The sequence below is a fragment of the Lethenteron reissneri genome, chromosome 33 (assembly GCF_015708825.2).
Source record: "Lethenteron reissneri isolate LAM-NWPU_2019-01 chromosome 33, ASM1570882v1, whole genome shotgun sequence".
NCBI lineage: Eukaryota > Metazoa > Chordata > Hyperoartia > Petromyzontiformes > Petromyzontidae > Lethenteron > Lethenteron reissneri.
This window is the reverse complement of record NC_083811.1, coordinates 9775334-9802971: the sequence shown is the minus strand read 5'-3', so window position 1 is coordinate 9802971 and position 27638 is coordinate 9775334. Positions and strand designations below refer to the sequence as shown.

Below are 27638 nucleotides of genomic sequence, written 5' to 3'. Positions count from 1 at the left end.
CATGAGCGGGTGACGTCACTCCACATGCCGCACCCCTCCACAATAACCATTAGCAGGTAATAATTATGAGCTAAACAATTTTTCTATTGAATATTTCAGATTTACTGCAATTCACACCCGTCCTTGGACGGGCAAAAAAGCTAGTTGGTACATAATCTTCTGGTAGAGCATATTTCACAGGCAATGTCTAAAAATAGCCGTGATATCATGCACAGGTAATTTTAGAGGAATGGCAAGCCACCTTTTCTCTTTTGTTGTAATGAAAAACGAGCCGTGCTGTTTCTGCCTGCAAAAAGCTTTAATAGGTGAAATTATATCAATGGACCCCAATAGACGAAGATTATGTTTTCCAAATGTGCCCCAACTGCTGTTATTATTTCTAATATTGAACAAGTTATAGTACGATCCTGTTCGTTCAACCTAATACTTTTACCCATTCAATCCCAGGGTGCACCGTGCACTATTTTTAAAAGACCCTCTCATTCATGTTCACCCCAATTAAGGGCCCTGATGGCGATGAAACACCGACTCGGTTACATGATAGTGTACAGCTGCAACATTCCACCCCATTGCTACTCTGCCAAAGCCAAAGGAATGCTTGCTGCTCACCCTACGAGTTCTGTGAGATAGTAATGGTTAAACAAAACTTCCTTGTAAAAAAAATACATAAATCTATTTCCTTATATAAATATTTTATGCCAATAAAAAGTCTTCTATGCTTTCCAAACCAGCCACACTTTCCTGTCTGTATCTGGGCTGAACACGAAAGTCCATAAAAGTAAAATATTAATTGAACAATGCCAATTGTGTTGTCGACTCTGAACAAAGCAAGAAAACGTAAATACCTAACATTCTTACAAATGCAGTATCTGCAGGCATCGCCAATAACTGCATCATGGACACGAAGTACAAGGACACTCACAGCTATTGCCGACCACAAGTGTCAATGTTAATGTAACTGTCCAGCATAACTGGTAGAGCAGAGCCACATTTGACAGTGAGGCCCAGAAAGGAATTGTCTCAAGAAATCTGGTTTATGATCTTCCCTCTCGACTGTGCTCACAGGCTCTGTGTCTCACCACTGAGAGACCGCTCATAGCAAGTGGGACCGGTGTAACAGGCCGTAGTATACCCACAGGCCGTAGTATACCCGGGGTTAAAACGGCCTAGGCTAGATTATACCCGGGTATATTATGGCCTAGGCCAATTTATACGCTGGGGTATATTATGGCCTAGGCCAAATGATGCCCCTCTAGGCCAAATCATACCCCCATGATAGTAATAGTGTTGAGCGATATACACATTAATTTTCTGTGGCCATGATCTCAGCATCTGTTGCCCAGACTCTATCACAAGAGATGCCAGAGGTGTTTACATATTCATTGACATCTCGGTCCAAGTAGTCGTGTAGTTCTTAGTTCCTAACCCTAACCCTATTCCGTGACTTCCGACAACACTTCAATGGAATTGCACGCGTATTCGACTTCACTGGCTTCGACTGCTTCTAAAAATGCTTCAATTGATCAAATTGAGATTCTTACTTCCATTTATATGCTTTTTAGATATCGATTGAAGTTCGTTGTCGGCTGTTCTCTGTATGGATAATTGCCTTTGAACTTTCACATGGGAAATATTCTGGCCTGGAGGGGTATGGTCTGGCCCAGTCTAGTTTAAACCCCCGGGGGGTCTAGTTTAGCCGAGGACACTTTATCCCCCCGGGTATACTCTGGCCTGGGCCAAACTATACCCGGGTTTAATCGGGGCAGAGGTTATTTTAGCCTGTTACACCGGGTTAAGGTGATAGTGGGACCAGGGACCGCCACAGTGAGAGCGGGTGGGGGGAGAGGCGTAGTATCGAAGACAGTGGTGGTGTTGCCCCATTAGGGACCCCAAACAGAAATTAGTTTTGGGAACTCCTGTTTCAATCTATGAAATCCTGGCGAGACGACAAACGTCGAGAAAAATACAATTGTAGCGAGATGATAGATAATAGAATTGATCTCTCTTATTTATTAGGATCTGAATTTGAGCCGATATTAGACGCCCCTTTTTTGTCGTGAATCCGAGGCCCCTTGCTATACTTGGGGTGTCCCAAGCCGTCGCTCGGTTTGCCTGCGCCTAGCGCTGCCACTGACCGCGGAGGTGGAGTCCCATGGCAAGATGACGGGGTGCGGGCGGGAGAGGTGCAAGAGCTGTAGGGCCGGGTGGGGGGCCGCACGGCGGCCATCGTCGAACGTGATGAACACAGGCCGTGGCGTCAGCTCCTGCAGGCGAAGCAGGCCCTCCCTGGCAGACGCCGGGATCGTGACCACGTGGCAAACAAGAGAAAGAAAGGTCGGTATTGCCTTGGGAGGAAAGAATGTGGTAGATGCAGGGCCGGATTAACCCATAGGCTCATGTTTTGTAGGCCCTCTGTTAGGCCCTCCATTCGATATTGAAGTAAGAGGTGAGCAATGGTAGCGCAGCCATCGGAAGTTTTTTTGTCTTTGAATTACAATGACATCATGACTTTGCCACAGCTAAAGCTTGGAAATTGTTTTGTTTATTTGCAGATATGAGTGCAGTGAGTGATTTATATTTTACAGCTCTACCTTCAGTCAAATACATTATGTTGATGAGTTGTTATATTTTTTTTCAATATGTATTACATGTATTCCCCCTCCTATTAGCCTTAGGCCCCTAATAACCTTAATCCGGCCCTGGGTAGATTCATTTACACAGATGTTGTTTTTTTTACAGTTGCCAAGTACAGGCCTGAAGGTGTTTCGTACAAAGCAGACAGCCAGTAAGAGACGGTTATTGTACAGGGTAGCAGAAAACAACGAAACATATTTATTATAATTGAGTGAGGTCATAGAGATATGGGAATAAAGATAGTGGGAGGGCATTCCAAATCAAGCAGTGCAAGGAAGGAGAACTGTCCCGCACCATGGTAGGTTGCAAATGAGGGCCAGATGGACATTGGTATTTCATTTAAAAAAAAAGTCCGAAATAAACACATCATTAAATAAACACAACCTTGGCGATTTGCCCAATTGTTGGTGATTGAAACACTTGTATATTTTTGCCATACATTGTTCACAGTGGCCAGTGTATGAATCTAGCTACTTTGTGTGTGAAGTACAAGTTGGGGGTTTGTTCGTAGAATGTGCACCACTATTTTTTGTAAAAACTGGCCCCTGCCATGGAAATGTGATATTTTTTTCTACCTACGTGACTTTACCGAAAGAACCAAAGAGTATTATGACTGGCTTAGCGGTTGCCAATGCAAAGGAGCACCAGCAAACTCTCTGTTTGGGCATGGAGGCACCGCTACAAAACTGTAAGCCACTGCAAACCACAGAAAATAACATAGGACAAGCCTGCTGATGCACAATACTGCCAAGGAATGGAATGTGTTTGAGAGTATGTCCACTTAGAAAATAGAATAGTGTAAATACACTTTTGTGGTAGCGCTCAGTGGATTGTTAAATCACAGAACCATGAGAGATAGCAACGACTTGAAGGAATTCATCCAAGAGTAGATTGAGCACACTATGGGGACCTCATTTGCCAGTAAAAATATGATAATTGGTTCTTTACCCTTCTATCTGGCAACAAAACTGACACCGTTTTGCAAGGAGTCATGTTTGCATAGACCGCAATACCTGCAGTCATAACACAAACAAAAGAACATAACTCTGATAATGTGCACTGTCCTTGAAGTTGATTGGTCCACACCCGAGACAGCTTTCCTTCGAGCCTAGTCTCATATGGGTTGGCGTCATCTGGTCCAACCCATATGAGACTAGGCTCGAAGGAAAGCTGTCTCGGGTGTGGACCAATCAACTTCAAGGACAGTGCACATTATCAGAGTTATGTTCTTTTGTTTGTGTTATGACTGCAGGTATTGCGGTCTATGCAAACATGACTCCTTGCAAAACGGTGTCAGTTTTGTTGCCAGATAGAAGGGTAAAGAACCAATTATCATAGATTGAGCACGTTTGATGACGATTATGATGTCACAATATGTTGGTAGCTTCTCCAATTTCAATCTACAGTTTGAAACTCATACTCCTTCGGATGACCAAAGGATTGCTTTGATTTTAATTTCAATGCTTGGGTACCGGAAAGCCTCGGAGCACCATTCCTGGGCCAGGTACGCGCCAGACAGCACCACGATCAGGCGGCGGCAGCGGCTCAGGTTCATGAGCAGCTCGGGCGACGGCTCTGCCATCGTGTGGGACGTGTGAACATAGACACGTGCACACGAAGACACATAAACACAGAAAGATCGTCACGCTTCGTATAACGTTGAAGAGCCCGTACATCGTTAGCAACTGTCTGGAAAAGTTAAAAAGCAGTTGTATGAGCAACGAGTATGTATAGACATATGTATGTTGAACTTCTTCCACACACCGTACGGAGCCAACCATGCTAATCGGAGTATGGTACTTGCACAACTGGGAAAGTTCGAGCTAAGTCAAATCATCCACAATGACAGTGATCCAGAATCCATAGGATTGCCACTGTGGCAGGAGATTATGTAATGTTGCAAAGTCAAAAAGGCATGTTTTGAATTTGAAATAAGACAAGCTTCCATTCACAGGTATAACCAAATATATAAAGCCACGCATGTATATGACAGCAATCAAAATATTACCGTACTTTGCCAATCAACTGCTTGTAGAACGAATCCCCACGCCGTGTTGATCACGGAGGTTGTTTGAACAAATTGTCGTCAGTGCGGATTGGTAAAGGGGGATTAATATCACTCGCTAATTACATAGATAAGAGCGCTAACCACTGCGCCACTGGTTCAGCCCAATATCACAATACACCCACAAAAATCAGCAAAACACCCACCCATATTGAGATGCGTCAAGGTCAATTTAAATTGCTCGAAAGAATTTAACCTTATTTATTTGCGTCCTTTTGTTTGTTTTCACTCATTATAAATTCGACAGTCGCGACAACAGTGCATGAGGCTCATCCACATGGCAGGCTGCCACACGCATCATTGCACAAACAGGGACATGTGAACGCCCGCTTGCAGCTTGCGCACACGCGGATTCACGCGCACATGCAAGTAATCCCACAGGACTAAAGGCTGCGAGTGAGCAGGGGGACAGGTGCTTGTGATAAACTCACGGTGTACTTTGCCCTAACAGAGCCTTTGCGAGTAACAAAACACATCCTTCTTTACAGACCGATGTGAAGCGTAATATACAGTGCTTGGCAACCGGTGCCAATAAGGGCCGGTGATGGCATGAGTATTAACAGAGGGTCTTTTATTCATTTAAGTTTGGTGCCGAGCTGCTTAATTATTCAGCACGAGTCCTCCGTGCCGGGAGAGAATGGAACGGTAAATGGAAACTTGCCACGTGAAGAGCGAAAAACGACGAGGGCATCGAATCTCCGCGGAATCCCTACCATCCGGCGCACAAGCGCATTTCTAAGCCACCACAGCGCTCTCGACGTAATGAATGCCGCATAATCTTACAGTAAAAGGTTCATTTGTTCAAGATGTGCATCCGAAAAAATAAAAACAATTTTAGAGTGTGGTTTCATCACAATAACAATGACGACCGCCAGACGAAATGCTGACCTTCATTACTTTCCTGCTGTATCAGAATCAGAATATTTATCTACACTGGAGGAATCCGATGAGCTATAAAGCTCTTTTTCACCAATGTACAGTAGAATAACGCTGATATGTTGAATTTCGATTGAAAGCTTTCGTGACTGCAGGGATTCATCTTCTTGGTTCTTTCGGTAAAGTCACGTAGAAGGGAAAAAACATAATAAAATACAATTCTCACGACGTTTCGGCCACAACGCAAGCAGCCGTTCCTCAGGTGAAGAACAGGGCTGTTGGAAAGACAGCGTCTGAATGACGCTGTCTTTCAGACAGACCTATCGTGAGAATTGTATTATTTTTTTTTAACTTCCCTTTTACGTGACTTTACCGAAAGAACCAAGAAGCTGATATGTTAAGTTCACAAAAAAATTAATGCGTTAATCCTCCAGTAAAGGCACATTAAAAAACAATGCATTGATAATTATAGAAGAGTATGCCGCTACCTACAGCTGCCCGCTTATCTTGGCCAAACGAAGTAAGCGTAACTGACAGAATCCCATTAAAAGGAGCGGTGCGATATTGAATTATAACATGAGGGCGGTTTCCTGAGTAATCTCCTGAGCCCTCTTACTTGAACTCCTCTAAACGAGTCACAACCAAGGACACATATCTCCCCACAGTAAACGCACACACAGACAATTGTTTCCCACGTAGCCACACAAACTGTCGGAGCAAACTGTCGGAGCAAACGCTGTTAGCGATGACATATTAAGCCAAACCCAATGTGGTCGGCACCTTTGTCACAAAGTGCGCATATTAGGTCTTAGTCTACTTTGGAAAGGAGGCCGACCATAGGTTTAGGCACCACTTGCCACCGACGATGTCTGTGGCCCGGGAATCAAGCTTAGGTCAACAGCATCACAGCATGATGCGTGTATATCTGCGACCCTTCTCTCTCCACTCCAAAGACAAAGATCTCCCGTATAGGTTGGCACCAGCACACGAGAGTGGCGATGTATACACACCGCACCAGGTTCTCATTTGAGGCCGAATCGACCAAGGGGAGGTCTGGAACCGGTTCAGATAATGGTCACTTGTGGTGACACCGCTCTCCACTCCGCACACACCAAGCGATGTAAGTTTTATTTTGCGAACATAAAGGTTTAATTCGAAGCCTGCACCTGCTGTGCGTTTCTGCGCTCGCATTGTCATTCCACGTCCTATACAGATATTATTTCTGTGGCATGTTACAAATCCTGTTCAGTACAATACAGTAGCCATACACAGTAAAGTATCCATAAACAGTTGCGATGGGGACGCAGCATTGCTGGCATGCTAAGAACTCCTTAACGGACTGCAGCACTAAATTGTTTTCAAATAAATAACTAAGCATGTTTCACAGATGTACAACTTCAATACAGCAAATCCTCAGCTTGTCAACTCTGTGTCCAATCAGCTGCTGCTGACGAAATTGATCTCATTCATACAGGTCATCATCATGTTGTGTCCATCATACCACTTGTTAGATCAATGACTGGTGCAGGTGCCTTGACTTTATCAGTCTACATCCCCTGTGTTAGTTATCTTGCCCTGCGTGCCCCTTCATCGTCACCATGACCTCCGTCACATGTGTGTGTGTGTGTTCCACTTCTTTGACACCGTACACAGCCAACCGCACTAATCGGAGGTGCGGGGAAGGAAAAGTCAGAATCTATTTTACGCCAACAACATAGTTTCCGGTTACAGCAACACCTCCAGCTATATACCAAGGGTTTGCGTAATGACACTCACATGGCTCGTGACGGCAGCGTGGTTGTTCAAGCCTCTATCCCCCTGCTCCTTCTCAAGTGCATACCATGCATAATGACTGTGTGGGTGTGCCTGCCAATTCTCCAATAAGTCAGGCAATGTTATTGCCACCACGACACAGCAGGAGACCGATGTTAAGCCCCAGCGATGGAAAGGCCCCAGAATAAGACGCTGCAGAACTAGTGGCGAAGTAATGTGGATAGGACTCGTTCGCGCAACACGACACGGCTCATTTTAATAATTAATGGGATGCTCTATCTTTTGCACGTCAATAATTTCACGTGTTTATACATTTTTAGCCCCAATCCTAGCTTGTGCTAATTTAAATGAAATAAAATTATACAAATTATTTTTGTACCGACCTTGGCAGGGGTGACCAGGCTGAGAGTATCAAACACTCGACATTTGAAAATGTGGTTTATTCATGCAAATGCTGATCAGATTCAAACAATGGATGGAAGCCAGCAGCGTCGGCTTAGTACTTGGGTAATATAGACTTAGCAACAGACCATATCCACATTCCAGCCACGAAGGCAAGGTCGCATTGTGCAATAGTAGGGCATGCACAAGCTCCTCCATTACATGTGCATATATTAACGGGTACACAACTGCTCGAGTGGAGAACATACCCAAGCCCGGCAGGATGTCCTTGTCATCCGTGTGCAGGCGGTAACCATAGCACATCTCCAGGTGAGGCCGCAGAGTGAAGTGCACGAACTTGCGGTCGAACTCGGTGTTGACATAGGAGACGTACGCGTCGTACAGCTTGCCGTCTGCGGGGACGAGCACGCGGGCAAGCGGGCAAGGGATACCGAGCGCATGCACACGCCATCGCACGGGGGGTGTCAGGTTTCCCCTGTTATTGTTGGGAATGCTCAGTGAAAATAACAGCAATTCACTTTTGTTTTAACCCTCTGTCGTTTGTTTCACGCTTAACCCAGAGCCAGCAGCGCTGCTCGGACTCAAATTCACCTTGCCAGAGATAGATCGCAGTGTAGAGGTCGAACCACTCAACTATGTCACCATTAATCAAAGTGCACATCTGCACATTTCCGCTTTAGATTTCAGAATAAGGAAGTGAGAAAGATGCACGCACAATGACAAACACTCCCTGTGCAGCCATGAACAACTGTTGGGATAGCAAGGACCTAATTTGGCTAGGAAGGCACATGAGGGGCTAGTGTGGTCAACAATATGCCCGGAGACCTTTGTTCCCTCACTGCTAATGTTTACACCCTATAACACTTGCCACTGATGTTATCTTAATGGTCAGGAATCAAACTCGGCTGCCAGTATCTTAGTGGCGTGCCCTAACCACTGCACCACTTCTCCCCGTATAGTGTCGCTGCCACGCACACACAAATATAAGCTACATCCAATAGGCCAGGAAGTAACCATTTCATATTTCATCATTAACAATGGGTGTTGGTGTGAAATAAGTAAAGTTTAAAAGTACCAATGTTTCTACCGGATCAATGACCGCTGTTGTTTACGATGACCAAAACTTGCCCCTATCTCTATTGCTCTTCTGCCACTTATTATTCATGACCCCAAAGCTATAAAGATCTCCCGTATCGCTTTTAACAGACTGTAGGGGCATGTGCTGTTAGCGAACACCTACAAAAGGTGCCATGGCACACGAGGGGGTGGGTGGCCCGCACAATAGCCGCCCACCTTTGTCTCTCCAATGATGTTTAACACTTCACCAGGTATTCTTTTAAAGCTGAGATGACTTAGAGAAGGCCCAAAACCGATTCAGATAATCGTCGATGATGCTGTGAGCGGGAATGAACTCGGTCGACGCGTTCATAGCGCAGTGTGCTGCCCCGCACACACGAGCGCGCACCGTTGGTCTCGAAGTCGCCGTAAGTGTTGCGGTGCCACAGCTGCAGGTCCAGCTTGAAGCGCGAGTAGAGCGCGACGGACAGCGCCAGCAGCAGCAGCAGCACCAGGGCGGCCACGGCGCTCACCACGTGGCTCGGAGCAAGGCCCTTATCTGCACACACAGCACCGCCAAATGATCGACCCAGAGGCCAACACCCACGCTCACCCCGCTACCCTAAAACACAAACTAAAGATGGCAAGTTAATGGCTCTGACCTGCTCGTCAAATGCGCAAAATTACAAAATTTTACACTTTGGGTTTCACTTCAATTTTTTGAAACACGCGTTTTAGAGTATTTGGATGGCATACATTACCACGTGATAAGCCACTTTCGTTGAACTATCATTTATGGTCAGGTCACTTCTGAAAAAGAGCTAACATCTCAGTGGGCCTACATGGTAAAATAAAAATAGTTTTAATAGTTTAATAATTTTAACTATCTTAATTCGAAGACACACAATTACATAACCATTCTAATTATGGAAATGTGCTGAACTACATTAATTTAATTACGATGTTTCTGGTGTTGGGTAAGACAAGCCTTTTGAAGAGACTTCAGCATTAGTTATGGAAGGTGATTTTCCAGGGCTGTACCTGACATCATGCCATGCCCCATAGACTGAAAGAGTTCAGATTTTTTTTTAAATCTCATAATTTACAGCAGATCCATCAATCAAATGTTTTTGTATGTGCCAATATCACCCTCAATAAAGTAGGCATCAGTGCACATTACAGTAGAATGGGAACGGTACAGGAGCATGGATTTTGATGGCAATTCTGATGCCAAAATGCTTGATCGTTTTCCAAGTCAGGGTAAATCCTCATGGATTGGCTGTAGTTGTTTTGGCTGGACTTGTTTTGTACCTCTATTCACCGTGCTATCATAACCCACCTTCCATCGCCACAACGAAGCTTGCACTGATATTTCCAGCCGTAGTGTGGAAATGGCATCCAAACGCCCCAAAGTTTGAAGATTCCAGAGTGCTCACAGACAAGCGGCTTGTGATGACCACAGCTGAGAGCTCATCTGAAAACCTGTCGCATGAACAGACACACACACATTTAAATCAACTATCGGCCTACCAAGCGTGGCTCAGTGGCTCAAGGCACAAATGACAACACCTGAGGAAGAACCACTGAGAAATGAGGTCTGAAATCAGCACAACCACCTGTTGTCATTAAGCCATATCCAAAGTTTCAGAGCGATGTAGTGGTTCTTGGGCAGGAGAATTTTTTTTACTTAAATTGGCATAACTCAGCTATTGTGTGTGAAATTTAAAGTGCAGTTAATTAAATGGATACAATGCAGCAAAACATAATTGACATGGCATGACTAAGTGGGACATTTATGAAACTGAATTATCTTGCGTCATTACAGAATAATGAATACAACTTGGAACTTTCATTATTAACACTGCCTTATAACATAAATTAATACAGGAGGCAAACATTTTGGGCCGCAGCTGATTGAAGTAGGCTTGATTAGCTTAAAGTGACAGATCACAATTTTAAGTGCGGTGCCTTGAACGCTGGGAAATTGAACAGCTGGCCCCCAATTGTTGTATTATGTAAGCCATTTGACTGCAGATGTATTTCTGTGGTAGTTTTCCAATGCCATACCTTGTTCTTAACACAATGCTCTTCAGAATATAAACACTATTTATTTATTCAATAGGACTATCACCTGGCGTCTTGGACGGTTATGTTGTAAGCAGACGAATTTGAAGGCAGCGCAATGCCGTCCTTGCGCCAAACGACCCAGGTCGGACACGTGACATCGCTCCTGTTGGTGCCGATCTCCACGGTGCAGTTGAGAGACAGGGATGCGCCCATCGGCATGTTGTGCCGCTCCGGCCCAGGTGGGGAAAGCAGCGAAGGGGAGGTCATGCATGGAGCTGCTGTCAATTCTGTGGGTGGACGTTTCAGTTTGAATACATTAACTTTGAATCGCTTTGATTTGCATTACTCAGCTTTGGTTTTTCAACTGCACACCAGCAAGCTCAAAGTGTGCTTTCGCAATATCGTAGAAATGTATGAAAAATCCAACTATTTTACATTGTTTGATGGTGTAGTGTCGAGGGTATTGAAATGGTGTGTATAAATGGTAAATACATATATTAGTCATGTGCTCCCAGTTTTCAGATTAACCCCCCACAAAAAATTGTAGGCCTAGACACGAAATTTCAGACGATCTGTAAAGAATATTGTTTACGATTATTTTTCAAAGAGAAGTGAGATCAATGACATGATGCCGTTTTCCTGCAAAAAATGTTGTCGCAAAGCATTGAATGATGTAAATGTTGTGAGCTTCATGACAAAGAGTAAAACAAGGTGTAAATTATCTGAAAAAGATGCGAAATTTCTCTCAAACATCCCATTTTCCATCAGAAATTAATCTCTAATATGAAGGATCAATGAGGCAAAGCATCTTTAAAAAGCACGGGAACAAGAGCAGTTTTCGTTATGGATGATTGTGCATCCCTGTGTGGTGAGAAACTTATCAGTTTCATGCTGTTACATAAATCCTGCTTCACATGCAATAGCATTGTACTGCTCCCACACACCTGACAGAAGAGGCTTGCTTGTTGCTAAACTTGACATTTCATATATTTTCATGTTCTTTTCTATCCTCCCACCAACATCCCACCTGACATATGCATTTCCCCGAAGTATTTATTGCTGTGTTTAGCAAACAAACATAAAAACTAATTGAAAAAGGAATTGCATAAACAGAGACAATAGAAATCTATTCAGAATATAAAAGCGCTTAAAGCAATAAAAAAGATACACAGACGCTGACCTTCAATAAATCAATATAATGCTGTAGTTTCAGTAGACACTTTCTAAACATATTTTGCAATAGTGCCCATTCAAAGTTTCATGCTAGTCTCATGGATATTATTAAAGATAATCATTCAAAAAGTATTGCACATTCAAGTAACTTGAATTCACAATACCGCATTTTGTTTCAAATGTGGGTTGCACAGCAGAATAATCAAACATGTTTTGATGGCCCAGACAGAATATTAGAGGATTTGCTTTTCAAAACTAAAACGGTTAAGAGTAATTTATTGGAATGGCTTTCCAATTATCCAGACGTCTCTGGAACCCATATACGATGCAAAATGGGGGGAATAATAAAATGTAACAGCTTAATAGTCTGTTTTTTAGAGTGCACGCCTTGCTGTAAAAGGCCCAGCAAATGTGAAATCGCTAAGAGAAAAATCTACGTGATGATGCGGCGCCTTTACCATTCGCCTATTTTTTCTCTTACTGCACAAGTGCTGAGTGCTTAGTGAACACGTGCATTGTCACAAGGCAGTGAAGTAACACAAATTCTATGGCCATTGGTAATTGCCTTCAATTCAAGGTTTAGCTTTCGAACCGATTCCAACCGACGATGAAATCAAGCTTTGACGTATTCGCTCTATCCCTATGTCTCTTTGTAATGAGTCGGGGGGGGGGGGGGTGGTGACAGGATCAACACAGCGCTCATAAACATTAATCAATTCACAATATTTTAATAAATGTTCGCTTCTTTAAATTATGTTACGCTATGAAATTTGACCAAAGGGTTGGCCAAAGCTTGGTGATAAAACCAGTGCTAAAAGGCGAATTAAATAACATAGCACACGACATCGCGAGATGACGTCACCAATGATACAATTGCCTCGATTCCCCTCCCGATGGGGCCATGCATCATGTGACATCAACTCGTGCAGTTTGGAACGTAACATTATCACTGCTAATACAGTACCTCCGAGGACAAAATGTATGCACAACTTTTTTCTTCTCCAGAAACCTTCACCTTCCTGGTGTGTTCTAATTTTCACTTTGACCCCATGGCAGGACTATTTAGCAAGATGCCCACCAAGTAGGCCGATGTTATGCTTACTTTTGTTACTTCCACCTCGAATACTGGGATCCCACAAAGAAAGCAAAAGTAGATTAGAAGTGCAATAGTCAGAGCAAGCGTGCTAAGCGCTCACAAGTCTGCTTCAGCTGCATATAAAATGACCTTTAATTCAACATGCACCTGTTTAGCAAATGTGGCGCATACATTAGCTCTTGACCAAGATTCATTTTCAAAATGTTAAACATATTTACAAGGCAAAGAAGCACTAATGTTGAAGGCAACTCCCTTTGATGAAAAAAAAGTGTTCTTAAATATATCTAGCAGATTAAGCAACTCGTGGCATTTGCTAGCCAGTGCCTATTAAACCAGCTCACATGCACACTCTTATGAATCTATCATTTAATTAAAAACTTTTATTCAAAACAGCGCAAACATCACTGTGCTGTAAACCTCTGGAATGACTGCTTGAAGGAGGTGGGACCATGTGATTTCAAGACAATACTACAATTCGTGAGCTATACCATGTGCTCTCTGATTTGCAATGAAGTTCAATACCGGTTGTTCTCATTGTTGATGTGTTTGAATTGGCTGTGAATAACGCAGACGTGCTCTTATGTGCCTGGAATAATAATTTCAAGTGAGATGGAAAAATTAACGACAGAGTGGATACTGAGAAATGGCAAAAGAAACAGAGGAAGACAGCGGAAGGGATGGAGACACAAAACTAAGGAAAGGAATGAAAGAACATGGGGAAAGGCCTCTGCCCACCATAGAAGCCCATATTATGACAGACACGAATACTTATTATTCATATTCAAATATTGGTTTCAGAGATGCTATATAGCTCATTGACTGATGTCAAATTTTGGCTATGGTACTTTACAAATAGGACCTTCCTCTTCATAAATCACCGTAGAACTAAACGACTCAATGCCCAATTCACAAATATTACGGAGGCATCACAGTGATGCACTCCTGATGAAATAATCGGGTTCAACCGCCTCAATGAAAATTTATAGTTGCTCCTCTAAAATGAACATCAGTCATCCGAAAAAAAATACATTGATGATGAGGCATAGGTGGGAGTTATATACATAGATAAGTCAAGCCTTGTTTGTATGTACTTAGAATTTTTTTCGCACCGTACGTAGCCAATTATGCTAATCGGAGGTGCAGGGGAAGGACAATATAACTATTGTAAACACAAAAAGCAGTCATAAAGAAATTAGTTTTCAATCTAGCAGCAACCGTGCTGAATACTGGACCATTGGACGCACACACAAATTGGTATCCGTATTTACTTGTACATCCCAGTAGGACATTCATCACATCATTCTTTTCAATTTCTACATTTGTCACAGGGCGAGAACTCTGATCGATAGTGGAGATTGGAGCTAGTTGGGAGAAGAAGTGTGTTCTCGTGAACGACGGGAGAGATCACGGGTGGCTGGCTGATTCAGGGCATGGATTTGAGACGTGAGAATTGGAATTGAACACAAAGCAACACCACAGCATTCACTTCATCATCATTGCCAGGGCGACGGCTTTAACAGGCGGTGCAAAAAAAACACACAACGCATTTAAAAACGTTAGAACCAGTGAAGGGAAAACACGAGGCAATTTAACGATGCACCCATTAAAATCAATCTTTATGCTCGTGGAAGACGCTTTGTAATAGCGCGTGTGAGAATTATTAGCCATTTATGCTCATGATCATTTAAAATGTTATATGAATTAAGTGGACAGTTGCTCAACATATTACAAATAGTAGAAGACCATCCAAACGGGACTAAAAATATATGATATTGACTTGAACCGTGACCTTCAGCATTAACAATGAACACAATTGTAGGGGTGGGTGGTAATTTATATCATTAGATAGCACTGCCCATGAGCCAATTTCATAAACGTCTATCATATAAGGCCTGTCACTATGTAAACATAATAAAGCGAGCAGTTGTGGTATTAAATGAAAACTTCTTCGACTTGTGAAATTAAACGTTGAGTTAATTTAGTACTGTGACAAGTGGAAAGTAATCATAAAAAACCAATAGCAAAGAGAAAATAAGTTGGCTGCAATGTTAGTCACCAAACACATACACACATGGTGCTTTTCACGGCCTATGAGACCACACAGAATTCATGAATAATAAAGCGTATTCACTGCCTAACATTTAAGTGTGGTTGGTGTCTCTCCTATAGTCTTATCGAATTGCTAACAATTAAATTGGCAGTTACATGGCCATAAAGATGTAACTGATTTTACACGTTAAATTAGGCAACACAAGATTAAGTTGCTTTGTTGCCATAAAACCATGGATATCTTGACATAGCCCATGATATGTTATGTAACAATTTGAAATATATAAATAAGATAGATAGCTAAATAATGGTTGATAGTGCTTTAAATCAATTCATTACCACCTTTATTCTGATGCATTCTTAAGTTTCGAATTTTTATCTTCCAAAATTATAAAAAAAACTGACCAAAACGGTAATCGTGCACTGCCCTATGGACAAAGGTGGCATGCAGGATTCATTAATTGAGCGAGTGCGTAGTGCCGAGCCATGCGATAGCCTCCTCGGTGGACATATGTAGTTCTCGTAGTCAGTGGACAGTCATCAACAATGTGCGAAATTGTTTGTACAGAGCTAAAGCTGCGGTATGGGTTGTCATGAATACCCCAACGGTGAAAGTTGGCTGCACGAAGACCTTGCCCTGACCAGAACTTGTTCAGCATAGCCCCCTGACAGCGTGACAGGTTGAAGCCGGGTGGACAGATAACACAGCACAAAGGGTTGCGTGTACTCTACTTTAGAAGGAATATTAAATCTTAGGGTTAGTTACGAAGCCCTTTTTGTGTTAAATTTAGGTGACCAATGACACTCTTTATGCACTTTTGTGAATCAAAGAAAAACCAAATGTAGTGTCAGCCCAATTGGCCAAATTCTTTGAGCATGGCCAATTCAAAATGAGCTGCCAATTATTAGAAATCGTCTATCTTGATGGTGCAACGAGGACTGTGTTGTTAGTAAAATGTTAAATAAAAGATATCCATGTTTGTCTTTCAACAAATTGTATCTTTTCTCGATAAAACATAAAACCCAGCAGCTAAGGGTCTGTTCAAAAAAAGTGCCGTTGCCTGATGGGTGGGCCCAATGTGGTTTCACAACAGATCAGGTGACTCCTACAGGATGACCAATGAGAAGACAGCAATAAATAGCTAAGGAAGTTCAACTCAAAGTCATCACTCTTACAATTTTACTCCGGATATGCATGGTCACACAGTACCAATTTCTATTTATCACAACTGTGCAGTCAATATTTTCAGAGAATGATTGGAGGGGTGAGACTATTAAACACCAAGCCAATGGCTATGTCGAGGCAAAGTGCTACACTTGTAGAAAATGAAACCAGAAACAACATAAAAACGCAATCACATTTTTCTTTAAGAGTCCTGGTGAGTAAACCAACCTTCCATGGCGAGGTTGGCAAGCCAGTGGAAGGCCTCAGGAGTAGCCGGGTCGAATATCTCGACATGAACATATAAATGTTGCCGATCAACCTCTCCCACCCCCCACCCCCTGACGTACAAAATAAAAAATTTACCCGTAAAAACAAAGTTTTTCACTATAAATCCTTTAAATTACAGTACGTGTTCAATGGGCCACAATCCAGCCCACATTGGTCTTTGAAACGGGCGGCTAGAGTCCTCTCGTCCTCTAGCTTGAGATGGCTGCCACCTATGGGTCAGATGATTGCCTGCCACCATTAAGCAATTGGTAATTAAATTTTTTTTTCCTAAAAAGTGTAAAATTTTGGAATTTTTTTTTCACGAAAATAAATTGTCACGCACAACGAGTCTGTGTGCAAAATGTCAGCTCGATTGGATCACGGGAAGTGGGTTAAAAAACGACCGAAAGATTTGCACGGTCGTAAGTGCGCAAGCAAGCAAGTGAACTTAATATAAAGAATTTAAAAAAGGAGTAACGCACCCTTCACGGCGAGGATGATGGTGTGACTCGAGTTGACCAGGTTTCCGCTGCCGCGGCATGTGTAGTTCCCCGAGTCGGCCAGAGCAACGCTCACAAAGTGCAGGCCCACGTCGATGGCGTGCACGTGCCCCTCCACGGACAGGTTGAGTGTCTGGCAGTCCTTGAGCCAGACCACCGGGCACTGGGGGCTGGAGCAGTTGCCGTTAATGGGGCAGTTCAGTGTCACGTTCTCCTGCCCGGCCAACAGGTCTTCATTGCTCGTAGGCTCATCATCGGCCAGGCAGGAAGCAGAGCCTGCAGAGACGGCCAAGAGACCATTGTGGGAGAGACAACACAGCACGTGCCAGTTCTGAGAAATATGTGCACTGTTGAATCACACTTACATATCATACTGTTTCAGTCTCCCAACCCGGGTGAGTAATGTGCAAAAAATATCCATAATAGAGGTTTTTTGGGTTAGAGCGCGTAAATATATAAATGTGTCGTGAAAACCCACCACCACCCGACACAGCCAACTAGTGAGGGTTGTCACGTAAACAGAACGTGGCCAATTCGTCACTAGTACAGCACACCGGTGTGTTGGAAAGATAAGCCACAACATTTACACTCTTGAGTTCGACGTTTCGCCAGTAATTACATCTAGCTTCATCAGGCGACAGCCAGATTTGTGGAGAAGTCCACCTGTTTCGTTCCTTGTATAGAAGCGTAGATGTGGTGACCACAATTCTGCGCTCTTGCACAAAGTGGGGGGGGGGGGGGATTAATGAGTTAATGTACATTATGCGTGCGCATTATGCGAGCCCTTTGATGTTGTCCTTCCTGTCTATTGTGTGTATTAAAATAGCATTACCAACGGTAATCCCTATTGAAGTATGGTGCCCTGTATAGGCATGCATTTAAACAATGTATTATTTGATGATTCGCTTCACTAAGGCGTCGAAGCAAATCTTTCAATTTCGATAGATTCTCTAATTAGTCTTGGTCAGCAGTAGCTAGTTTTGCACAGAATTTCAACATTATGAAAATCAATTGATTTTCATTGTTGGCACGGGTGTTCTGCTACTGATGACAGATGTATTTGAGAGTATTGAATATTTATCTGATGTCCTTTTTAGTCTCGTGCTGATCATTCGTTCTATTTGCCCAACATAACATTTGCCACACGTGCAGTTAATCCTGTGCACACCTTCTGTTAATAGCTTCAGTAATACATATTTTGGACCAGATATTAATTTCTGTATTTTATGTACCTTGTCAAATCCCCCCCCCCCCCACACTTTGCGCAAAAGCGCAGAAGTTTGGTCACCACATCTGCGCCTCTATATGAGGAAAGAAACAGGTGGACTTCTCCACAAATCTGGCTGTTGCCTGAAGAAGCTAGTTGTAATTACTGGCGAAACGTCGTACTCAGAGTGTAAATGTTGTGGCTTTGCTCTCCAACATACCGGTGTGCTGTACTAGTGACGAATTGGCATGTTCTATTTACGTGACAACCCTTACTAGTTGGCTGTGTCGGGTGGTGGCGGGTGTTAACGACACATATTTACGCGATCTAACCCAAAAAATCTCTATTATGGATATTGGTCGCGAACCAAGAAACCATTAAATGCTCCAGCAAAACCTAAATAAATTCAACATACGCATGGGATATTAAAACGTGTTCATTGGGAGTAATGTTGTATGGGTTAATTGTCTCAAACCTTGAAAAAAAATTCACATCCGTTGGCGAATCGTTTACCGTGTACAAATATGGACCAACATACAGGAAAATCAACAGTGGAAAAAATTGATTTTTAACAGGTCGGCAAATTGTAAACTGTGCCAACTGAACACTCCATGGTGAGAGCAGGGAGTCACGATTGCCAGGGCCCTCTCTGTAAATTGTAAAAAAAGAACTTCACAGCTCATCGGATTCCTCCAGTCAAAATAAAGATTCAGATTTTGAACTACACCGCCACCGCCAAAAGCTCAGAAGCACACACTAGCTTTTGTAAAAGTTCGATATTTCAAAGAGAACACAGACCCAAAGTTCACTTTAAACTCAGTAAAAGATTTACAAAATGAGTCAACCTGTGGTATAAGATTACTGTATTCATTGTATTTATTTACCTTCTGACTGGTCTATCTTGTGCTGGCATTGTGAAGTTTAAAGCTTCAGGGATAGTGCAGGCATATTAGAAACGTTCTTTGGGGTTTCACCTTTGGTATGTGTAACTATTTATGTTTATGGATCAACTGCGAATTTGTTTTGGCAGCACCATTAGATGCATCCTTGAACATTCCATCTTCTATCATGCACATCTGCCACAATGTTGTTCGTTTCTTTCAACCCTGACAATGCCTTAACATGGGTATGTGAGTGTCAAAACATCATTTACGGTTCAAATGAAAAAGTCAACTCTAAGAACACTCGCAAATATTGTATGGTCCAGGTATAAACATCGTATCTGTTGATGGTGCCTTGGCAGTGGTGCACAAGCAGAATTAACAAACTCAACACAATCAATAAATGAAAAATAAATCTCAAATTGGCAACATTTTGGGCAAGCACATAAACCATGTGCTATGAAGGTCATTGTCCAAAACGTCGCCTATTTATATATTTTCTCCCAAAACAGTGTTATTGATGAATGTGTTAACTTTTTTTACTGACAAAGTCAGTATGTCTATACAAATGTTACTAAACTCTTATATATATTTATTTTTTACGAAATAATTAAATGTTTATAACAAAAAAAATACATGTCTATACAAACGTCATTTTTACTTGTTTCTCTAAAGTCGCATACTTCTATGGTTTACCTTTTTATATCAGTTATCCATTACCACATTCATGACATGCCGTTGCTCGTTAATATTCTACTCTAAAAGAACTATTATGAATCACAATGAAGAGCTGTTCTGGGCAACTTTCAAGAACATTCAGGTAAATGATCAAAGACGGGGTTTTTTTCTGTGCTTGTGAGAAAGCACACTGAAAATTAGATGACAGTTCCAATATGTCCACTTGGGACCTTATAGATCATGAAGCAAATGTTTTTGATTAATTTAACAGGGCAATAATCTGATAAAATACAGTGGAATTAATCCCATAAAATACTTATTTTCATAGATCATTAATTAAAGGGTTTGCTTGATAAAAAAAAAACACATTTTTAAAATCCACCCTTCATAAGGTCATTTCCTGAAACCCACTCTTAATGCATGTTAATGCTATTATCAACTCAATAATCCCACAATGACTTAAATGACGAAAAGCCAATTAATGATTTTTTTTAAATGTACTTAAGATTCGCAGTTCTGACAAATAACTTTATGTGCTAATTTTGTTCGGGATCTTCAATGCTGCGAAGCAGAGGTCGCAAACGGGTTTTGATTCCTTACCCGTACACATACCCGGCCGCACCAGGGTCGCAAATGGGTACCCGTACCCGGCCGGGTACGGGTACCCGTTCCCTACCCGTACCCTACCGGAAATGAGTGACAAACGGTTACTCACCAGTGGCTCACGGCCTACCCGTACCCGGCCGCACCAGGGTCGCAAACGGCTACCCGTACCCGTACCCGGCCGGGTACGGGTAGCCGGGTATCGGGTAGGGTACGGGTATCGGGTACCCGGTTGCGACCTCTGCTTCGCAGCATTGAAAGGCACTTGCAGATTAGTAATGCTGATCCGCTTGTAATTACTAAAACACAAATAAACATTAATGACAAGCGATCCTCGTCTCGTTAAATCTACGTTGAACAGACCCAGTTTAGAAACGTAACTCAACTCCTCCAGATTAAATGTTGAAGAAATATACCAATCATCCATAATGTGATGACCACGGCATTACTGGCTGAAGGCCTCCTCAAGCCTTTGCCATATCACAGCCTTGCAGTGCAGCTATCCATCTAGCACCTGCACACGAGCAGATTCCAGGACTCCATCTATCAAAATAATACACCAACATCATTGCCTGTGCCCTTCAAGTCCAAAAACCTCAGTGGACTCCACCAACTTGAGTATTGCTTTTTTCACGCGGTGATCTTTCTTCTAGCTTTAAATCTCAACACGATCGTCAGTAACTGCCTTGAAAAAGAAAAGTATATGATATGCCAAGTATATACTTTTTTATTTCTATAATATGCCTTTTTCTACGTTTCTTTTTTTAAACAGTGCTGAAGTTTATTGTGTTATTTGTGCTTGTGAACGACTGCCAACGAAGTATCACCATAATATTATGTTTAATGCATCAAGCTCGGAGATTTATTTAAACAAGAGCCATGGTTTAATGTAAACGTGGCTTAAAAGGCAACATGACTTACATATGCATCAACACCGTGTAATGTGCTACCCCTTTCATATATAAGCTAATACAATTTAGAGTAGTGTGAGAGTACATTCACATTATGTGCAACACAAATGCCACATTTTCTGAGGCCTTGTGCATACGGCAGTGCTTAGTGTTGGCCAAGTCAGGGTCAAACCAGCCTTCATCTTACACCTTCAATCTGATAACAATATAATGAAAGTACAGTGCAGACAAAGAGCTTACATTGATTGGGGGTAATCTTGCTAAACCAGACTTTGCAACATGGCATCAGTCGTGAAACCTTATAGCATGTGACCAGGTGCACAAAACACATGATGAAGCAATTTACTGTATTCTAGATTTGAAGTTTTCGTGACAAGCTTCTGTCTTCAGGTACACCCAGGTACAAATGGAAGCTTGCGTTGCCTCCTAAACGTCGTGATTTAATTAATTTTCCTTTTTTTACCTACGTGACTTTACCGAAAAAACCAAAGAGTACAATTTATTATACTTTTATTGATCATCAGCCAAGTTCAATCCAGTGCTGGACGAAGGCCTGCGCAAGTCGACGCCATCGATCACAATTCTGCGATGTCATTTTCTACCGTTGACCTGTGCACAAGCCGATTTCATTACTCCATCTCCTGAACGGACGTGTTTTTAAGCACGTTTCATGCCTTGTCCGCCACTCCATTATCATTTACTATTAGCCATCACTTTTCTTTCCATTGCTGAACTTTAACAAAGAAACGTTCAATAACGTTCAAGCAACTTTTAATTACAGAAAGGCAGTCACTCCGATGTTTCGCAAGCGTATGGCCTGCGTCGCTATTTTTGCTCATAAAATTCGACAGAAGTGGGTTTTTTAATTTGCCCAGATACATCCAGTGTTTCATGGAGCCTGCCACTAATTTCACAAAGGCTCAGAAGTTTTGACCATTTTAATGAGCAACCTCAAACACAAGTGGCTGCAGACAGCTGGAGATAGATGGTGAAAAGTGCCCTCTCTCTCCACTGCTTTTCAGCCAATCTCGGCACACAGGCAGCGAGCGAGAAAACTCGTGATCTATGCGCTGTGCGTGTGCGCGTATGAGGCTCTACCATTCGAAATGCTTTGATCCCAACGGAGAGCTGGTACTGAATTATCTAATCAGTCTGCTAAGACAAGAACATTCCAAACTAGGTTCAAGACCCCAGGGCTTTAAACATGTTATGCTTCCAAACAGTCCCCTACAGGTTAACAAATATTCTCAATTCCCTTTCATTAGCCAAGTCCCATTGTAAGCATGTCCTCTTAACTTCTTAAACATTTAAAGCAGATGCAAAAGAGGGGTAGGAGACAGAAATAATTGCCGGCTCATAGTTTCATTCAACACAGGCATTTAAAATAACTTAATTTTACTGTACTGTGTTTTATATGGCTATCGATTTTATTTTTAAAAAGTACATTTATTGTATCGAAAATTGTACACTTATTTAGAATGTGATAATGGAGGTCCTAGTTTGATGTTGCTGATAATAATTGAGATGTAGTCATGAAGATGGTGGTATGTTATAGATGAGAACTGACGCAAGTTGTGTTGATGCTGCTGCTACGATGTAATGACTATGATGATGACCAATTTTATGCAGATAGTTAATATGGCGATAATGATAATGAAGGCAAGTCATATTTCTGATACTACTGATGATGGCAATTATATCATCGTGAAGGCATATTGATGATGGTTTAAGGCCAGATGACAACCTGGCCTTACTTGAGGTCTCCTACCCCTCTTTCATTCAAGGTCAGGTGTTAACGACCTCGCCTTGTATACAGGAGGTCATGGGTTCAATTCCGACCCTGACGCCTGGAAATGTGGAGTTTGCATTTCTCTCTCCACGTGGTCGCATGGATTTGTCTGCGTGTCCTCTGGTTGCTCCCTCCACATTTAGAATTATGCGTTTAGAGTATTTGGCTGCTATAAATTTCACATGATAAGCTATGATTTGTGGCCAGGTCGCTTCTGAAAAAGGGCTGTATAGCTCAGTGGGCATTACCGAGTAAAATAAAAAAAAAACTGTTTAGTGTACAGTTTATGATGAAAACGACAAAGATGGGATTTTCGTGGGTGATGATGGATGAAATTCCCGTTGATAATAAGGATCAGGAGTACGCGAGGTTTAGTTTCGTGAAGAGTTCAGTTGAAGTGAACGAGTCGATGAAGATTTCGGCACGAGCTGGGTGTTGAGCAGCGAGTGTGTGATTTGGGGTTGAGTCGAGGCGGAGATGATAAACGAGGCGAATGAGCGTTGAGTTTAAGTTCACACGAGTTCAGTAGAGTGTCTGTGTGTGTTGAGACAGTCCTGTATCATGACCTTGTTTAAATAGGGGTTGCGACACAGCGTGAAACCATCTTTCAACAAACGTGAGCCACTAGACAGAATGGTAAGAAATAAGATGTGCTTTTATGTATACAACACTGCCTTTAAAATAATATATGTCAGGCGACGTTTCGGGCAATGGTCCTTATTCATAGCATATTCATACTAGCCTTTTTCAGCAAATCTGAAACTTGCAAGCAAAAAGCAGACCGGGACGTGATATTCATTGCATTAATGTGCAATTTGTAAGGGCGCGGTGACTCAGACCTATTTCATTTAAAGGTTATAATCCCTTGTTCATCATGACGTCCTTTTTACTTCGATGTCTCAACAGCGTGACGGAGATCAGCGTGACGTGAGGGTTCTGCCTTTGTAGTGAGGGTTGTGAGTGGACGCCGAGGAGGGGGGAGGAGGCGCCTCGCCCCCCCCCCCCCATGTGTAGTGACGTCACCCGCTAGTTATTATGAATGGAGGGGGGGGTCCATTTGGAGGACGTCACCTGCTCATGAATATTAATGAGGGGGGCTGGTCGTTGTGAAGTGACGTCACGAGCGTTAATGACATACATTCCTGGGTGATTATAGTAGGTACACCGTATTACACATTTTCATTTAAGGCAGCGTTATTGGCAAATGTGTTGAGTTTGTATTATTACCTGTGCACCACAGTCAACGCAATAATTGCCACATCATTATTTCACGACTCATTAACTCAACTAAAGCTCTCACCACCTTGCCTGCCACCAGACTTTACACGAACATTGTTTGACTTTAAGAAGTTCAACAATAACTCTGGGAATGGGGACCGGGTAGCTTCTTGAGCACGTGGGTAGATCAGCGGCCTCGCCATGTGTTAAGTTAGGGCCGAATAAGAGCTCGGAGTTGACAAGTTTGAGTGGGAGGTGAGGGTGGGGGGGTGGCTGGTATATAAAAGTGTAATTCAGTTGAGTGTGAGTTGCTTAACAAAGTCAATAGTCACTGTAATGAGTATGGCTGTATATAGTATCACTGTAGTATCACTGTAGTGAGTATGGCTGTATATAGTATCACTGTAGTATCACTGTAGTGGGTATGGCTGTATATAGTATCACTGTAGTATCACTGTAGTGAGTATGGCTGTATATAGTATCACTGTAGTATCACTGTAGTGAGTATGGCTGTATATAGTATCACTGTAGTATCACTGTAGTGAGTGTAGCTGTATATAGTATCACTGTAGTATCACTGTAGTGAGTATGGCTGTATATAGTATCACTGTAGTATCACTGTAGTATCACTGTAGTGAGTATGGCTGTATATAGTATCACTGTAGTATCACTGTAGTGAGTATGGCTGTATATAGTATCACTGTAGTATCACTGTAGTGAGTATGGCTGTATATAGTATCACTGTAGTATCACTGTAGTATCACTGTAGTGAGTGTAGCTGTATATAGTATCACTGTAGTGAGTATAGCTGTATATAGTATCACTGTAGTATCACTGTATTGAGTATGGCTGTATATAGTATCACTGTAGTATCACTGTAGTATCACTGTAGTGAGTATGGCTGTATATAGTATCACTGTAGTATCACTGTAATGCGAGTACGGCTGTAGTGTTTGTATCAGCAGTGCTGATGGTGGTGATGATCTTGGTGATGATGGTGGTGGTGATGGTAGTGGTGGTGATGGTGGTGATGGTAGTGGTGGTAATGGTAGTGGTGGTAGTGGTGGTGATGGTAGTGGTGATGGTGGTAGTGGTGGTGATGGTAGTGGTGGTGATGGTAGTGGTGATGGTGGTGGTGGTGATGGTAGTGGTGATGGTGGTGGTGATGATGGTGGTAGTGGTGGTGATGGTGGTGGTGATGGTAGTGGTGATGGTGGTAGTGGTGGTGATGGTAGTGATGGTGGTGATGGTTGTGGTGATGGTAGTGGTGGTGGTGATGGTAGTGGTGATGGTAGTGGTGGTGATGGTGGTGGTAGTGATGATGATGGTAGTGGTGGTGGTGATGGTAGTGGTGATGGTGGTGGTGGTGATGGTGGTAGTGGTGGTGATGGTGGTGGTGATGGTAGTGGTGATGGTGGTAGTGGTGGTGATGGTAGTGGTGGTGATGGTAGTGGTGATGGTAGTGGTGGTGGTGATGGTAGTGGTGATGGTGGTGGTGATGATAGTGGTAGTGGTGGTGATGGTGGTAGTGGTGGTGATGGTGGTGGTAGTGATGATGATGGTAGTGGTGGTGGTGATGGTAGTGGTGATGGTGGTGGTGATGATGGTGGTAGTGGTGGTGGTGGTGATGGTAGTGGTGATGGTGGTAGTGGTGGTGATGGTAGTGGTGGTGATGGTAGTGGTGATGGTAGTGGTGGTGGTGATGGTAGTGGTGGTGGTGATGGTAGTGGTGGTGATGGTGGTGGTAGTGATGATGATGGTAGTGGTGGTGGTGATGGTAGTGGTGGTGGTGATGGTAGTGGTGGTGATGGTGGTGGTTGATGGTAGTGGTGGTGGTGATGGTAGTGGTGATGGTGGTGGTGGTGATGGTGGTAGTGGTGGTGATGGTGGTGGTGATGGTAGTGGTGGTGGTGATGGTAGTGGTGATGGTAGTGGTGATGGTAGTGGTGATGGTAGTGGTGGTGGTGATGGTAGTGGTGATGGTAGTGGTGATGATGGTGGTAGTGGTGGTGATGGTGGTAGTGGTGGTGATGGTGGTGGTAGTGATGATGATGGTAGTGGTGGTGGTGATGGTAGTGGTGATGGTGGTGGTGATGATGGTGGTAGTGGTGGTGATGATGGTAGTGGTGGTGATGGTGGTGGTAGTGATGATGATGGTAGTGGTGATGATGGTAGTGGTGATGATGATGGTAGTGATGATGATGATGGTAGTGGTGATGATGATGGTAGTGGTGATGTTGATGGTAGTGATGGTGATGGTAGTGGTGGTGGTGATGTCAGTGGTGATGGTAGTGGTGGTGATGGTGATGTTAGTGGTAGTGGTGGTGATGTTGGTGGTAGTGGTGGTGATGGTGGTGGTAGTGATGTTGGTGGTGATGGTGATGATGGTAGTGATGGTGGTGGTGATGTTGGTGGTAGTGATGGTGTTGGTGATGTTGGTGGTGATGGTAGTGATGGTGATGATGTTGGTAGTGATGGTGGTAGTGGTGATGATGGTAGTGATGGTGTTGGTGATGTTGGTGGTGATGGTAGTGGTGATGGTAGTGGTGGTGATGGTGATGTTGGTGATGTTGGTGGTAGCTGTGCGTGCGAGTTGGGAGTCCCAACCCTCGTGGAAGCTCTCTCACCTGCCCGGGCTGCCCCACGCTGCCCCACGCACACGAACAGCAGCAACAGCAACAACAGCAGCAGTGGCGAGCTCGCAGACATCGTCCCACGCAGTCAGTCCCCCGTCTGTCCGACTCCTCGACTAGAAAGAAAAAAACACCGTCTCACTCACGACTCCAACCACCACCACCACCACCAACAACCACGACAACCACGCGACACACAACACGCCGTGAGACGCTAACAAGTGGGTGAGTGTGCGGGCAGGGGGATGACAGCGAGCCGCTTGTACGGGAACCCGAGTGCGGGCGCTGCTCGGGGTGAAGTTACCTTCAATCCACTCGGTCGGTCAGCGCTCCACTTCCACCTGATGACGATGATGATGGTGGTGTTGGTGGTCCTCGTTGCGTCGTTTTCTCTCTCGTGTAAGACTATTTAAGAGTTAAATTGTGTTATTAAGTGGGTGTTGTTGCTGCTGCTGCCGCTGCTGTTTAAAGAGACACGAGCTGCGTGCGACAGGTAGAGGGGGGGGGGCAGCCTTGACAGGTGCCGCCTGGGGGCGCGGTGACGCGCGCAGAGCAAAGATCCCCACCCACACCCCACCACCCCCCCCCACCACCC

General features: G+C 43.4%; 1 protein-coding gene across 2 annotated transcripts in view; it reads right to left on the bottom strand.

Annotated features, from left to right (window-relative positions):
• SIGIRR (single Ig and TIR domain containing) overlaps positions 1-27560 on the bottom strand; it is a 37728-nt gene extending 10168 nt beyond the window's left edge. Inside the window, exons 1-9 of one of the 2 annotated variants that reach the window (XM_061564567.1) lie at positions 27348-27560; positions 27038-27159; positions 17106-17399; positions 10938-11160; positions 10146-10288; positions 9216-9365; positions 7999-8142; positions 4107-4209; positions 2136-2286 (exon numbers count right to left, since the gene is read on the bottom strand). In XM_061564567.1, coding sequence (XP_061420551.1) covers positions 2136-2286; positions 4107-4209; positions 7999-8142; positions 9216-9365; positions 10146-10288; positions 10938-11160; positions 17106-17399; positions 27038-27119 — 1290 coding nt within the window. In that variant the 5' untranslated portion in view covers positions 27120-27159; positions 27348-27560. The remainder of the gene's footprint in view (positions 1-2135; positions 2287-4106; positions 4210-7998; positions 8143-9215; positions 9366-10145; positions 10289-10937; positions 11161-17105; positions 17400-27037; positions 27160-27347) is intronic. The other variant, XM_061564566.1, reaches the window with a different exon arrangement.
• Positions 27561-27638: the final 78 nt, after the last annotated feature.